The 17,122-nt window shown below is 46.0% G+C and overlaps 1 protein-coding gene across 1 annotated transcript in view; it reads right to left on the reverse strand.

Annotated features, from left to right (window-relative positions):
* LRRC56 (leucine rich repeat containing 56) overlaps positions 1–17,122 on the reverse strand; it is a 943,429-nt gene that overhangs the window by 51,618 nt on the left and 874,689 nt on the right. Inside the window, exon 14 of the mRNA XM_085644809.1 lies at positions 11,084–11,453. Within this exon, the coding sequence (XP_085500935.1) occupies positions 11,084–11,453 (370 nt within the window). The remainder of the gene's footprint in view (positions 1–11,083; positions 11,454–17,122) is intronic.

The following is a 17,122-nucleotide window of genomic DNA, read 5'->3' on the forward strand; positions in this document are numbered from 1 at the left end:
TGTGGTTCATGTGCACTTTTAAATTGGTGTCTAAATTCTACCGCTTTTCCCATATCACCATTCTAGCAAGGGGGAATCGTACCCTCATGCCCATGGCTGGACTGGGGGTATGATTCCTTCATGTTTGACACCAAACACGATATGGTTCTGTGTAGCCATTCTCAAGTTACAGCGATGACGCGATAACTTATAATGCGGTTAAGAGTATATGGTATGGCTACACTACAAACAACCCAGTAACGGTTTTACGAAGGTTGCAGAGAGGCCCTACTCACGTAGGGGTCCCCCCTCACACATACCTCAGCACCCAGCCCTGTAGGATTACCAGGGCCTGCCATAGGGGTGACCTATGGGAGTATATGTGTTGTAATAGCATGGGATATAGTGTACCTACATCCCTGTAAGGGGTGCTAGCACCACCTTACCCAGACTACAGTAGTGGTCTGGTGGTGTCAGTTTGGGTGGCTGTCCCAGGGTGGCACAATAAGTGCTGCAGCCCTGGTAGGCCTACTGGGGGACCCATGCCCTGGGTACCTAGGGTACCATCTACAAGGGACTGGTAGGGCATGTCCAGCATCCAATTAGGTTTGTACCTAGAGTACTCACATCAGTTTTAGGGAGAAAGCAGATAGGCTGGGGTCCTGGATAGCAGGATCCCAGCCAGACTAGTCAAAAACCACTCAAATACCAGGCAAAAAGTTGGGGGCAACCATTAGTCAGATTCCACTCTCCTACAAGGATCAGCTGAAAGCAAACGTGCTTATTAACCACACACACGTTTTACGCTTATCTACAGCTGTTATACTGGGGAATGACTATCTTAACTGAGCCCAGAGATGTTCGCCGCCTCTAAAGAAATGGGAACAGCGCATACGCACTACATCACGTCTAGAAAAACAAGCATTGGCATAGCCAATAGGTCTTGCCTTTGGGACCGTATAAGTGTTTAGCCATGCAACAGTTAATGTTGTTGCAGTAAGAATATTGCGCTGCATAACTAAATACTTATAAGGTCCCAAAGGCGAGACCTATTGGCTATGCCAATGCTTGTTAGCTGGTAGCGGCTGGGCAGAGCACGCCCATGTGGTATAAATGGCCGATCGTTGCCATAGTAACCAACGCCGTCACACACATGGCTGCCAGAGGCATGGTGCACCTAAACGGACTACAGAGTCAGACACCGAAGTAACCCCTACGATGATAGTGGTATTCATGCGGGTACCCACTGGGTCTATGCCATAGGATGCAGACTCTGCATTTGATGTGCACTCGCGATGCCTTGTTAGCAACCTGACGCGCAGCTCATCAACGGGCCAGAGTTACAAACAAACAAGCACATTCTAACCAAGCTCAAACACATTCTGTAATTAAACGGTTCCATCAAAAAATAAAAATCTATTTTATAATCTGAAATCATTATGACAAAATAAGGAAACACGTCTCTCTGCACTCACCAAGAGATGTTAACTCTGAGAGAAACCAGCGACGTCTGATTAACCGGCAGAGGCAGCATGAACGTACAGTTGCCAGCAGGGGGTGGGAGGGAGAGAGAGAGAAATAGAAAGAGTGCGAAAGAGAGGGAGGGGAGAGAGAGAGCGAGAGAGGAGGAGAGAGAGAGCGATAGAGAGAAAGAGAGAGCGGGAGAGACAGAGAGAAAGAGAGAGAGAAAGAAAAAAGAAGTGCACGAAAAGGAAGGGAAGACATGGGAGGAGAAAAAGGATGAGGTTGCCTGGAGCCAGGGTGGTGACGGGCAACCCGTGGTGGAAGGTGAAGTAAATTATACCCAATACTGCTGGGATTGTTGGACAAGGGAGGAGCCTGGTCAACCTTTCTTGACAGGGGAGTAGCTTCAATTGGTGCAGCAGATGCAGTGGCACCGGGATATAGAGGCTAAGGAATGAAGAGAAGAGTTCAGACGTCAGAGAAGCTGTGAATAGACTGAAGGGACAAATGGGGACACAGCAACCAAGAGAAACGCTACGCTATACAACCATAATACATACAATGATAAATTTTTAAAATATATAGATGGAGATAGACATTGGTAAAGAAATGAAAGACAAACAGAAAATAGAGCTTAATGAAGGCAGGAGAAAAAACAATTGGGGCGCGAGGGAGGCTGTAAATGAAGGACAGTCAATGACAGAGAAAGGGAAACATAAACGGAAGGTGAGACTGAAAGGAAAGGAACAGGGAAGTGTGAACGGGGATGAACATGCACTGTAAAGCTAGGACCGAGATAAAGGGGCGGAAGAGCCAAGAAGCGAAATGCTAATTGCATTAAAGTAGGACTTTATACCCCTTGCAAGGGCCGAAGAGCACTGTCGGAGCGGCAACGAGTGAGCCTATGAGGTAGTGCGTGGTTGGAAGGGGGGTGTGGCTGAAATGTACATGCTCAGGGGAGATTACGTCACCACCGGCGAAATGTGTCATCATCGGAAGCTTTTCTTCTCAGAGTGACGCTTTAAATGAAAAAAATGGGAAGGGACTGGTGACTGCTTGAGGCGGGTCTTACTACCACGTCTACTGATAGGAGGAAGGCACATTTTTCGGCACCTCCCCGGCAGAGCACAGAGGAAAACGGCAGAAGCAGTCAGGGAAGGACGGATGCTTGGTGAGCAGGAAGTGGGTACTTCGATAAATTCAAGCAGAACCACCCACCTGTGTTTGTCAGTCACGTGTGGTAGGAGTTATGCGTCTCATGTTACCCCAGCAATTTGTAACATGCGCCATATCACAGCAAGGCTTTAGAATGAACTCACACGCCAGCTGAGTTGACCGAACACTTGCCTTTGTTAAAATGCCCCGTTCTGGTTTATAGCCAATCCAGTGACCCAAGGCAATTCCCGATCTTGAAGGGTACCCAAGTTTAAAATATGCGCTCCCTGGCACTAATGTAGTTTGGAGGCGAGGGAATGTGAAAGGCTTTGTCCCCCCACAACCATAGAACTTCTCCACTCACCTACAATAAGTTGGCAAACTGCGGGAGTACATGCTGTGATGTCACACTTGTGGTAGCCTTTCGACAATTGTCCCTAAAGTGGCAATGTTTATTTTTTAATGTATTGGTTTGCAAGTATCAACAAGCACTGTAATACAAGCGTGGCCCCAAAAGTTAATTGTGAGAGGGGGGGGGCAGGAGGGGAGACCGTGAGTGGTGCGCGCGCGCTGGGAGAGGCACGTCTGGCGAGTGGTGTGCGGTGTGCGCGCACCATGACGAGAGAGGAAAGCCAGATGGCGCCTCTGCTCGTAACTGTGCTCGTAACCGTACGCTCTGACCACACAAAAAGCTGTGGTCGGCTTTTTAAAAGCCCACTCACTAAATGTCTCGCCAGTGCAGCGCATGCGCTGGCTCAGGCGAGACTTAAAAACTGATGGTGCTCCAAAAAACATTGTAGCAGGTGTATGAGCTACAATACTAATGTTAACCTAGCCTTTCTAGTCCTTTATGCAGCAAGACCTAAACCTCTACCATTTACTCTGAAACCGGCACCCTACATTTCAGTATTTGAATCGGTCTACAGGCAGAATTAGGAGCAAAATGAGCCCAAGTAAGAATACAAAAATGTAAATACAGGACAGGCGTGAAAACCAAACTCGCCAGCATTAAATGTGCATGCCACATAAAATGGCTGAAACACGTTTACAACTATATCTGTACACTTTTACAAATAATGCAGATCATGAGAATTTTAAAAGTATTGTGGCTTTAGTTCTGTTGCTCTATCTAACCGGTCAGTCATGGAGAAGGATTGGTCTTGGTTTGAGGCATATTTCTCACAAAAGGATAGTCTGCTCATTCTTATGAGAAATACCTTGAAATATTTTAAAGGTCTGTATGAGCCAGAGTCTATGTTACATGTGCCAAACCGCTAATTTTTCCCTCTTCGAGTAGCTTTCGAAAGCAGTGTTTTATTGTTTATTTTAATTTCAACTCAGTGTCATCTGTGTTTAACATTAACATGTTGTGCTCTGTGAATACGTAAAAATAAAATAATCTGCTTTGGCCCTTTAACAGAGTTAGGTGGTCACGCAAGCCTCACAGATGTCAGACCTCCCACTCACCCCCTTGCCCTTTGGTAAAATAACGCATTGACGCCCTAGTCCTTAGTAATTAGGACAGATGTTATCTTCTAGGAGCAACAAGGTGGTGCCTCTTTTCTATTGTCGCCCAGGGAATCAGAGAAAACACTTAGGGGCCGATTGCAATCCTGGAAAAAGGCTGTACGAATCGTTGTACGGAGCGTTTTCTCCGTACGACTCGTACCCGGTAAACTTTCCTTACAACCTAGGAAGAACGATTCGTACAGAAAGCCTCTTTCTGTACGATTCGTACAAAAGACCGTACGGTAAAAAAAAACAACGATTCTGATCCGTAACAGCCTGTACGCGACGTCCGAACGTATTTAAGCAGCGATTTCCGGCCCAGCAAGTACGATTCGTCCCTACGGCACTCCCTACAGCACTCCCTACGGCTCTTTTCTTACGGGAGCCAAAAACAGCCTACAAACGGAGCCCCGGTACGGACGTTCTCCGCGGTACGAGTCATACTCCGACACGGTTCCAGGGGTGCGAGTCGTACAGGGGTACGAGTAGTACAGGGGTACGAGTAGTACAGGGGTACGGGTACGAGTAGTACAGGGGTACGGGTAGTACAGGGGTACGAGTCCTTCAGGGGTACGAGTCGTACAGGGGTACGGGTACGAGTAGTACAGGGGTACGGGTAGTACAGGGGTACGAGTAGTACAGGGGTATGGGTACGAGTAGTACAGGGGTACGGGTAGTACAGGGGTATGAGTCCTACAGGGGTACGAGTCCTACAGGGGTACGGGTACGAGTAGTACAGGGGTACGGGTAGTACAGGGGTACGGGTAGTACAGGGGTACGAGTAGTACAGGGGTATGGGTACGAGTAGTACAGGGATACGGGTAGTACGGGGTACGAGTAGTACGGGGGTACGGGTACGAGTAGTACAGGGGTACGAGTCGTACAGGCATACACCCCCATGCATTGTGTATGTATGGTGTGTACCCCAACATTGCGTATGTACGGTGCGTACATACACAATGTTGTTGTAAGGTGCGTACATATGCATGGGGGGGCCTGTACGACTGGTACCCCTGTACTACTCGTACCCCTATACTACTCGTACCCCTGTACTACTCGTACCCGTACCCCTGTACTACTCGTACCCCTGTACTACCCGTACCCCTGTACGACTCGTATCCCTGTACTACCCGTACCCCTGTACGACTCGTACCCCTGTACTACTTGTACCCTTACCCCTGTACTACTCGTACCCATATCCCTGTACGACTCGTACCCCTGTACGACTCGCACCCCGGGAACAACTTTTCCCGGGATCCGAGTCGTACAAAGTTCGCTTCGTAGCGGGTAAAGTCATTCCCCGTGTACGGGACGTTTTCCGCACAAAGCCTAAATCGGAAAGCCGGTCCGGATCGTACTTGTACAGTCGGACTGTATTTTTAGGATTCGTACGGAAAAGTGTCCGGGTCCGTCTCGTACAACTTTTCCCGATTCATACGGATCGGGCCGATCCGTATGTATTTTTCCCGTACGAATCGTACTTCGCGGGTCAGACGGGACTTGTACGATTCGTACGGAAATAATTACAGATACGAGTCGTACGGGAAAAAAAAATACAGGATCGGAATCGACCCCCAAATGTAAGCAGGGGCCGGTTAAAAGGGATTAGCTTTCAAGCAAACAGATGTATTTATCACACGTGTTCAGAGTGCGTCACCCATGGATGAGCTCTAACGCTGCCAGTATATTCCTGCCAGAAATAACTCCATGAGATAATTGGGAAAATGGTTGAGGTAAGTAAAGAATGAGTAACAGTAAAATGAAAATAAAAGGACAACGTAAATAAAAAAAATAATTAAGACATCAGTTATTTTCAACTACTTAAAATGAAATTCTGAAATATTTACAAACACCAGTGCAGAGAAAAACTACAACCAGATGATCTAAGCTAAGATTGCCCCTTTATAGCCCTTGGATGGCCGTACGGGATATCTGTAGTTTGCCTGGGGCCGCTGCTCCCATGCATTTACTGCCAAATAAAACGACTTGCATTCTTGACGCTGATTTCTGTGTGGTTGGTTGATTAAAAGATGTACCTTTTCCAAACATAGCAGCCTTTGTTTTTCGGGGACTCTCCTTACGCATACTCTATGAAATCGGTTAAAGCCCCCATGCCGTGCTGCCAGGCCTCAATTCAGATTCATAGGAAAACTCAAATTAGCGTACACTTTGTGTGTCTGTCAGATGGAACTGAAATGTGCTTTTATGGTTGGTGTTTTGCACCGCATCTTCAGTCGAAATTGCGTGTGGGGGTTAAACAAAACGGCAACGAAGAACCTACAAAAAGACTTGGGAGGACAAAAAGCACTGCCAACAATTATTATACACTGGCGCACAGACGGTGCTTGTGATGGGCTATTTTACAAGGGAGGGGTGGGTGGCTGGGTTCTCCTACTATACAGAAGTCCAGTATGTGTACGGTGGGGGAAGGAAGGGCAGCTACTCGGACAAAGTGACGAACATTGTCTAACTCTTTAATAACCCACGTGCCTCGATGGAATCGCACATTCCAAAAGAAACCCAGAGTGATAAGAGTCTCAGCTTACAGTTTTTTTGCAGGCGCTGAACTCAAATTAAGAGAATGGAACTGCCCCTTTGGCGTGACAAACAGATAGTGTATGCTGCCTGTGGATTATAATTAGGTAAACACCATACACAACCTCACTCACCATACCGGAGCGTACACAAAGAATACTGAAGAAAAGAGACGGGTGCGCTATTGCAACAGTAAGATGAGCCATGTGTGCAGGTCCGGCAACAGGGCTTTCTTTCATTTCGGGGCTGGAGGAGAAACTTGAACAAGCAGTGACTAGCGGCGGCAGATGAAGTGATTTGCCCAGAATCACGGAACGTTACGTTGAAGCCAAGACTTCCAAAGTCGGCAGCTGCGGCCGTAATGCCACAACCTCGCCACTTTTCATAAGCTATGCACAGTGTACGCGCTGAAGCAATACTGTTCGGAATTCAGTGCTGTTTCGGCACTTACCACAGAAAAGGGACCGCTGATAATAACAAGCAGGGGTGAACGGCGGTGGAAAATAAACACAGAGGTAGTCCCTAAATTAATAGATAATGCTGAGCAGCGGAACAAAACTGTAGTTGGTCGGTGCTGCTTCCTGCAAAACGGAAGAGAAAACGGAAGTGACGTTTCGGACCACCAGCCAATCAATGAGCGAGATAAGAAGAGCAATCCCAGATGTAACCAATGACAAGCGACAAAACAAATAGAAATAGAAAACTAATACTGATTACTTGATGCCTCGGAGAGGCAGCGCATGCGCTGCCATATGCGAGACCTAAAAGGGGGAACCTTAAACAGGGACATCCCCTTCCGATCGCAGAATGAGAAAAAAGAATGTAGGGGCAGGCTAAGGGTCTGAACTTCACCAGCTGTCCAGAAACCTTCATAAGGAAGGATCTGCATGGGCACCAAATAGGTGAACCTCATAAAGGGCATGTCAAGTAAGACTGACTGGAGAGCCACTGAAAATCCAAAGTCAGAAACCATGTGCTACAGCAGACGCAATGGCTCAACCAATGGAATCAGGGGAGTTCATCCCACACCTGATAGCAACCTGGTCCTCTGACAGCCGTCCCAAATCAACTGGTTCAGTTTGCCTCTATTAGCTTCTGGAAATAAGGGCAATAGCTGGGCCAAGGAATCTAACAATACATGGGAAAAACATAAGAGGACACAAATCGTGTTAGTGGAGCATAACGCTGAACTGATGGAAGAGAAGACATGTTTCCCACAAGCTTTCGGGAATCTTTGTCAAGTGAGGAATGAGGAAGGTTACTCATATCATGGGAAGCTGTAACAGCCTGGACCACAAAACTGTGGTGAGTTGGCTGATGAATAAGGCAAGCGGGTCATCATGGGCAGGGAGGTACTTGTAAGCAATAGTACAGTCCACAGGCATACCTCAGTCACGTTTAGGTCATGCCCCCAGTAAAATATCCGAAAGTGCCTCACAAAAGGGGAGCACTGCTTCAATTCCCGACTGGCCAGGATGAAGAACCTCAATGAGAGAGTCTGTAGATTTCTCCACCATGTAAGACATCAGCCCCTCTTTTCAACACTTCCGCCAAGGTAGGTCTGGCCTCCAAGGCAAGGCCAGGAGGAGACAAAAAGAGCAGAAGCAGGGGATGAATCTAGCCAGCTCACTTCACCCAAATCAGCAATCCAGCTGTCCAACATAGGAGGGTCCAAAAGCACTGGCTGCTCTAAGGGAACCACCCCCTCCCATCCTTCCACCAACTGTTCTAGTGAATTTCCTAACTCATTCACACCGGTGTTAAACAAGCCCGCCAAACCATTGGCTATTAGGGAGATCACCTGAAGGTCACAACATTTGAAAGGCACTGCGCTTCCTAACAGAGGGTCCAAAACCCCAACACAACACTGCTTGTAGCAGTACCACATGGCAGTTGAGTTATCCATTAAGAACTAAACAGGTGTCCTGTTGATGGGCGGAAGAATGCCTTCCGAGTGAACTGGATGGAGCAAAGCTCCAAAAGATTTATGTAGAGTTTTATCTCCGCTAGTGGGCAAAGACTTCTGGATCTCCACTTGTTTCAAATGACTGCGTCAACCTATAGAGGATGTATATTTCCATCTCTGCTGTGAGCTCTGGGTGGGGTAGGGAGAACGGAGTAATGCAAGACAGGTTTGTATCCACCTGCCATCACAGACAGTCCCCTGGGGTCTTCTTCAAGATGCAGATGCTGTCTCAAATATAACCCTTGGTGGTCTGCCCACTGTAGGTGGGGGTTCTACTGCAAGGCTTGCTTGTGACAGCAGACACAGGGGACTAGCAGGATGCACAAGACCAAGAATCGTCCGTATCATCTGTGCTGGAATCCAAGAATGAGCTGCAAACTTCAGGATCCTAGTCTGACTATTGCATCCCCCCTGTGCGGTGGAAAAGCCCTGACATACGTCATGTCCAGAATGGCCCCTATGAAGGAAATTCCCTAAACAGGCATCAAATGAGACTTCAGCTCGTTGACAGACAAAGGTGCTCAGAGCAGGTAGTAAAAGTATGCATAAAAACTTCCTGGAATGGAAAATTCCACGAGATTTAATAACCAGAAAAAACTGTCTCACGCAATAAATACACATTCCATGGGTCAGAACGTGTAACTGTACAGTGCTGGATTGATATAACCGCATGGTAACAGTAAATCTGCACGCAAATTTACAGTGTGGTAGTTCTGCCCCAGCACCATGCAACTTGTAATTGAGGTCAATGCGGACAACTACGCTGCAGATCTGAGTGTAGGGCGTGGAAAGAAAGGAACTGGCATCATGGCGCTGGTTTTTGCACCTGTATTTAGAGTTCTGTGCCATCACTTCCTGTGGTAGTGTGAGGTTGGAAGCAAATGCTGTGAAAAAACACAGATCCAGTGTGGAGCCTGGTGATATTCAAAAGCTGAAGACTCTAAGGTTAAAAGTATTCATCAGAAATGGCCATGTGAGGAGCATCCACAGGAATGTTAAACTTCTCAGCTCCTCTACATAATACATCGTCATGATATCATCCACAGAAGAACTCTAGCTGGTGAGTCTGTGAAGAATGTGGGAGTGTATGACTATGATGCATCTTGGTCCCATCCAGAAAATTACCTTTTATTTCTAAATTTGTGCAGCAGTTGATATTCCGTTAGAGGAATACCTTGTGGTGGCGAAGGAGCACTTGATGACCCCGGAGGTAGAGCAGCTCTCAGTGATTTTGTAGGAGAGGGAGGCCTCTACCTGACTGGAGACACTGTGCTTGGTCTCAAGACCATGATCTTCAGTGTCACTGGTGGCAGTAGATTTAAAGGCTGCAGGTGCGTTTGGACTGGATCCTCTGGAGAAATTCTTAAGGACAAAGACCCAATTGGAGCTATTGGAGCCAATGTTGGAGCCAACACAAGTTGTCTCATTGTGAACAAGTCTCTGCTATTGATGATGCTGAAAAAAAGTGAGATCCTCACCATTGATCTGTGAGAGTCTGCATAGAGCCAATGTTGAATCTTTCAACGTCGATATTTTCAGCATCAAAGTTTGCCTCAACGTACAACAGTATGACATAAATGTATATGGTGATGCCATCCAATAAGATCACTTCATCTTCAATCGCTGTTTTGGCATCAACTTCTACAATGATCTCACTCCCAATGGCGTACTTGATATCAAGCAGGATTAACTACGCCGGAGAGTAACAGGAATGATGATGTTTTCTTTCTTTCTTTCCTTTCACATCTTCTTCCATTGAACTCCCTTCCCTGAGGTCTTTATGGGCTAAGGCCTTAGTCACAGTAGAGGAAGAATCCTCTCTGCAGGCCCTTAAAGACAATATGTTTGCCTTGGTTCTCTGCCCTTCAAGTTTGCCCCTCAATCTGATGCTTTCATGATCTTTCAATATCCTTTTGGACACTTTTAAACAAAAATCCACATTTAGTTTTGTAATGCAAACTAGAAAGGCAGACTATAAAAAAAACTTGGGAGGGTCTAAAACTGCTTTTTTCCATCACACGAAGGTACTTCACAAACAGTGAAGGCATTGTAACAGAAACAAATAGTTGGAAAAAACAAGAAAAGTTAAAAAATGTGTGTCAATGCTGAAAACATCGAATGATGTCCAAATAGCTGAACTGGCTCAGAGAGACAACTGCTAGTAGAGTGCATTCCGGGTTAGAAAGAATCTAAGCTTCTCAAAGGCACAGGCAGACTTTTTTTATACAAGTCTAATGCAATACCGACAAACCTCCTTTTACCCTTATTCAACACTTTATTATGTTTGGACGTGTTAACTTTGTGTACTCTCTTTAGAGAAGATTGTGGATTATGTGTTCCGGGCCCTCACACATAGCCGGGAATTATTCTAACACATGTGGCTATTAATGATGATTCTACAATAGAAAATAGGTATTGTTACAGACAACTACATTTTCACAGTTATGTTTGTAAAATAATGTTTAGATCACATACCCGATATTTGGCGATCTAATTGCTATTGGCCCAATAACTGGTCTTCTGGTAGCCGTTTCAGCACCAACCACTGCCTTTTGATTTTCTTCCAGCCTTTGTACTGAAGGCTCTGAGCAATGAGGGGCACTAACAACATCCAAAAGGGCAAATACTTCATCTGCCAGTTCAGTTCGATTCTCAGCTTTGTCTTGTGACGTCAGCACTGCTGTGCTGGTGTGACTGGGTACTTTTAAACGTCGTATCCTAATGTCCGTAGTCCTGCTAGTATCTTGAGTTGATGGCGGAGAAGGGCATTTTGGAGTACCAAGTAATCTTGAATAGAAGGAGGCAGTTGATGGCGGGCATTCCTGGGCTTGTGGAGAAGCTGACACTAAAATGTGAAACATATACAATAACTAATCATAAAATATTATCACACATTGACATCATCAGTTACAAAACATTTCTTGACACATCAAATAAAGTAGTGTATAAAATAAAATGTCACATTTATTATCTTTTCCTCCTTCACATCTTTGCTCACTTTTTTACATTAGCTAGTAACACTTCCAGATGTTATAACAGGCCCTTAGCTCTTACATATTTAGTTGTACTTTAAGTAGCACAAGTCGGTATTCAGATATCATAAAAAATAGTGCTTTTTGAAAAACAGATTAAAAACAACAAGCTGGGCCGTTATTACACATAGGCTGCACTTTTGCTGCTTGTGCCACTGCACACCTTTGAATAGGTGCGCCGTATGCAAACAGGGAAAGTGCACCCTATTACAGAGAATGCGCTGCCCTCAGCGCAGTGGCGAACTCACGTTGCCCTGCGGGCAGTGCGTTCAAGTGAAATGCGGAGCAGCTATTTCAAAGCTGCTCAGTGTTTCATTGTGCAACCAGGAACCTGCCTGAACTTTGAGGAGGCATTAAAGATCCCTTTACAGGTAGGTGCAGGGAGTAACTGCACTTGCCTGCAAGAGGGTGTCTGGGGGGGGCCACTTCCCTCCTCTAGAGGGCTGCGATCCGGGGGCACACTGAAAATGCACAACCTTTTGGTAGAGCACTTTCAGTGAGGATCATGACAGCTTCTTTGGCTTTGCACCCACGTCTATAATATGGCGCAGGTGCAGAGGCAAAGAGATTCCATTATTTGCATGGAGACATGCAAGAGTGATATGAAAATAAGGTACTTACCTGTAAACTGTGGTTCTCCAGTATTGGTATCTTTCATAGATTCACATGCTTGAATCATTCCCCATCGTCGAAGTGGGAGTCCCACTGTACATAAAAAGCAGTTAATTAATTACTCCAACATTAAAATTAATAGAGAAAAAACCATTCACTTTAATAACTCATCCTATTCATTAGGTATGGTCCAATCTCCAGCCAATCAGGCAACAGCACCCTCTAGAACCTTCTCCACAGAAGCTCCAGGCTCTCAGAGTTTCCGAGCACAAGTGTAGAGTAAAAGTACAAAAAACAGGGGAGCCTCTATGGGGAGAAGTGCGGGTCGCATGTGAATCTATGTAAGATACTAATACTGGAGAACCACAGTTTAAAGGTAAGTAACTTATTTTATTCTCCAGTATTGGGGTATCTTTCATAGATTCACATGCTTGAATCAGAGTAGATAGCAGTTATCACATAGGTATGAATGTTCATACAAGAAAGTATGTAGTACACAGAGTAAGAAAGGAACTGTACCTCACCCAGTGTATATCACACTTATGTACTACTTCTTTATATATTTATATACATATATAATAATCTGACAATACCTATGCACAGAATAACAGTGACCTTGAATATAGCCATTTCAAAACTTAAAGGAAGGAGGGAAGGATAGAAGCTCACCTTATAGAAAAAGATTCTGTAGCAGCACCTGCCCCACAACTGTATCAGCATTACTTGCAGCTTCCAGACAGTAATGCTTGATAAAAGTGTGCCTGCTGGACCAAGTTGCTGCTCTGCAAATTTGCTGAATAGGCACACCAGCAAAGAGAGCTGTTGAGGAGGAGACTGCTTTCGTTGAATGTGCTTTCACTGTTGAGTGTAGAGGTTTGCCTGCTTGCTGATGGCAAAACTGGATCGCACAGGAAATCCAACGTGCTATAGTTTGTTTAGTCATTGGATATCCTGTCCTGATTTTTCCATAAGCCACAAAAAGCTGATCAGCCTTATGGATACAGGCTGTTTTCTGCAAGTAAAATGTTATACATCTCTGAACATCCAAGGAACGTAGGCCCTTTCCGGTGGTGTCTGTGGATTAGGGAATAAAGTCTTTAGGATGACTGGTTCGTTTAAGTGAAAATTCGCTGGGACAGTAGGAATAAAGGTAGGATTTGTCCGAAGTATAACAGAGTCTTTAGTAAACTGGAGGAAAGGATGTTGAGTAGTGAAAGCATGTATGTCGCTTACTCGTCTAGCTGAAGTAAGAGCCAGTAGAAGTGATGTTTTCCATTAAATGAATTTAAGGGCAGATCTATGAATAGGCTCAAAGGGAGCTTTCACAAGTTGTGTTAATACAATGTTAAGATGCGAAGGCGGAGGTGGACGCCTAATTGGAGAGAACATTCAAAACAAACTTTTAGGAAATTGTTTTATTATTCTTGATGACCAAAGAGACTGTGATCCATTCTGCCGTCGAAATCTGGAAATCACGGCAAGTAATACTTTAATAGTAGAATGAGAAAGGCCAGATTTTGCCAGTTGGAGGAAAAAAGGCAGCAATTGTTCTAGCAAAGACTGAATAGGGTGCACTTCAGAGGTTGCACACCAATGACAGAATCTCTTCCACTTGAGTTTATAAGTCTTGATAGTGGAGGATGCTCTGGCATTAGCTATGACCTCTCAACAGTCAGCAGGTATAACTAGGTCGGCAAACTCATAGTATTCAGGAGCCAAGATGCTAATTGCAGAGATGTTGGATCCAGATGGCAGACCTGGCCGCAGTTCATTGACAGCAAGTTCTGTAATGGGCGCAACAGCCTGGGTTTGCACTCCGATAGGAGTAGAAGCTCTGTGAACCAGAATTGGCCAGGCCACCTGGGAGCTATGAGAAGTATTCGGCAGGGTTCTTTCCTCATCTTCCAAAGCACTCTAGGACTAAAGGAATTGGAGGAAAAGCGTAAGCATAAATCTTTGACCAATTTATCAAAAACGCATTCCCGTACGATCCCTGTAGGGGTTGCCAACTGGCGAAGAATTTGCATTTGCGGTTCTGACTGGTTGCAAATAGGTCTAAACTCGGTTTGCCCCACAACTGAAAGATGTCTTCCAACGTTGGTTGGTGAAGTTGCCACATGTTGGTTGTAATCGACCTGTTCAATGAATCCGCTAGTATGTTGGCCACTCCTGGAACATGCACTGTCGTCAGTGTTATCTGATGTTGAATACCTCAATCCCAGATTTGCTGTGCCTGCAGGGATAGCATAGCTGATCTTGTCCCCCCTTGTTTGTTTAAATAATGGGGAAGCGTGTAAACTCGGAAACCCTGCCAGAGTGACCTGCGTTTTGGCTGGGGCTGCTGTCATTGCCCTCCTCCCTTACCGCAGGCTTTGTTGGTGCTCCCTCGCTGGGTCCAGGCTCGCCGCCGCCGCCATTTCACCCCGCGGCCCGGAGCGGTGAAAACTACATATCCCAAGTGCCCCGGCGCCCCTTGACGACACGTACGCGCCCCGAGGCGCATAAAAGACACTTGCTCCCTCGGTGGAGCGGGAAGCGTGTAAACTCGGAAACCCTGCCAGAGTGACCTGCGTTTTGGCTGGGGCTGCTGTCATTGCCCTCCTCCCTTACTGCAGGCTTTGTTGGTGCTCCCTCGCTGGGTCCAGGCTCGCCGCCGCCGCCATTTCACCCCGCGGCCCGGAGTGGTGAAAACTACATATCCCAAGTGCCCCGGCGCCCCTTGACGACACGTACGCGCCCGGAGGCGCATAAAAGACACTTGCTCCCTCGGTGGAGCGGGAAGCGTGTAAACTCGGAAACCCTGCCAGAGTGACCTGCGTTTTGGCTGGGGCTGCTGTCATTGCCCTCCTCCCTTACCGCAGGCTTTGTTGGTGCTCCCTCGCTGGGTCCAGGCTCGCCGCCGCCGCCATTTCACCCCGCGGCCCGGAGCGGTGAAAACTACATATCCCAAGTGCCCCGGCGCCCCTTGACGACACGTACGCGCCCGGAGGCGCATAAAAGACACTTGCTCTCTCCGCGTCGCGGGACGCGCGCGGGCGGGCGCCGGGCTAAGCCCGGGCAAAGGGCGGGCCCTCTGTAGCCCTCAGGAGCCGAAGGAGGCCGGGCTCACCCCCTTGACTTGTAATCGTTCTGACTGAGCATGGTTGTTTGTAATTGCGGTGATTTCCATTAGAAGTGTAACGAAATACTGTTTTTAAGCTAGAGATCATTGTGACCTTCGTTGTTAAGTGGTTGTCTTATTAATTATACTATCATGAATGAGTCCTCTAAAAAAGGTACCCTTGATGGGTATTTACTGAAAGTTAACTCTGGTTTAGATCGGGAGGCTACTCTTGCAGAACTTAGGGCTAGGCGTCGCTGCTCTGTTGAGCACATTAAAAACATGTCATTGATTATAGCCTCTCCTTCTGAAGCCATCTCCCCAGACAAGAGTGCCCCTTCTCCCCTAGAGTCTTTTCAACTCTTGGGTAATAATGACTCTCCAATTCCTTCCAGTAATTCAATCATGAGGGATTCATGTAATGACTTGTCCCTAACTGCTTTTCCTTCTCCTATTGATATAACTAATGTCCCGGCTGTATCAAATGGGCTGTTAGCACAAGTTATCGAGCCGCTATCTCACAATGACATTGCATCTAGGCAACCTACATTGTCAGGTCCATTGCCCAGGAAAAGGAGGAAGATAGATTCTGAGTCACGTAAAAACAAAAACATATCCAGTTGTAACTCTACTTCAGCTCTTCCTGAAAAAGATCTTACTCCCTGCATTGTCAATACATCTTTTCCCGGTAGCACTGCATCCCGTTCTATTCAAGATACAATTGCTGTGGACATATTGGATAAAATTGACAAACTATTAAAATCACTTATGCTGCCAATTGTCGAGAGTTTAAAGACCATCGAAAGAAGGTTAGAGAAAGTAGAAACTCTAATGGGTAGTAAGAGGGACTTAATTATGAGTACAGCAGATCCCCCATTAGCCCTTCCTACTGTTTCAGCTTCTGTCACACCATCTTCTACTTTACCATCATATGAGATAGTTTCTCAACCTGACATGAGTACAAATAAGGAAAGGAATAGTTACGCAGGTAGAACTATCAATTCTAAATCAAATTATCCAACTAAGGACAGGAATAGCACAGTAGAAAATATTCCAAAGCACGGGGGTCTACCGTCTGATAGAATAGGTCATAATTTGGATCCCTCGGCTAAGATACGTTGTCCTTTTTCTATTAATTTACCACCAGAAGCTGTCCCTCTTGCAGTTGTGCTCGCGGGGGTTCCCACATTAAAAACTGATGCTACCGAAGGGTATCTACAATTAAAAAACAAGGTCATTCATTGGCTAGGTCTAAATCGTCCTCTCCCTTCGTATATCAACGGGGAAATTTTACATGTAAGGCGTTTACCTTGGTTGGGCAATATACCAAAAAACATAAATGGGGATGTCATCTTAATTAATTTTAGGGACTCTAGAGCTGTCAGCCATATTTTAAACTGGAACACAAATCATAGGAGTTCTCTTATTACCACGTGGGAATTAACCTACTTTTTCCCAAGAACCAGGCCAGTCTTTACCTCTAATTTGGGGGTTTCACCTCATATTCAACCTACTCCTTCGATTCAGTTGAGAAATCGATATGAGGTTTTAGAAAACCTGGAGGATGTAGACTGACTCAATAACTACAAGGTCACGACAGTGCCATCTGATGAGCCATTGACTGACCCATATATTCTTCCCAACGAGCCAAGGAATGTACCATTGGCAGTAGGAGTAGAGCATTGCTCCAATCAACTTATTGACCCTGATCCTCCAACACCAGTTAACGACCTGGCTAACATTCAGGAATTAACGGGGAATCTATTCTCA

Source organism: Triturus cristatus, chromosome 3_1 (assembly GCF_964204655.1).
Source record: "Triturus cristatus chromosome 3_1, aTriCri1.1, whole genome shotgun sequence".
Classification (NCBI taxonomy): Eukaryota; Metazoa; Chordata; class Amphibia; order Caudata; family Salamandridae; genus Triturus; species Triturus cristatus.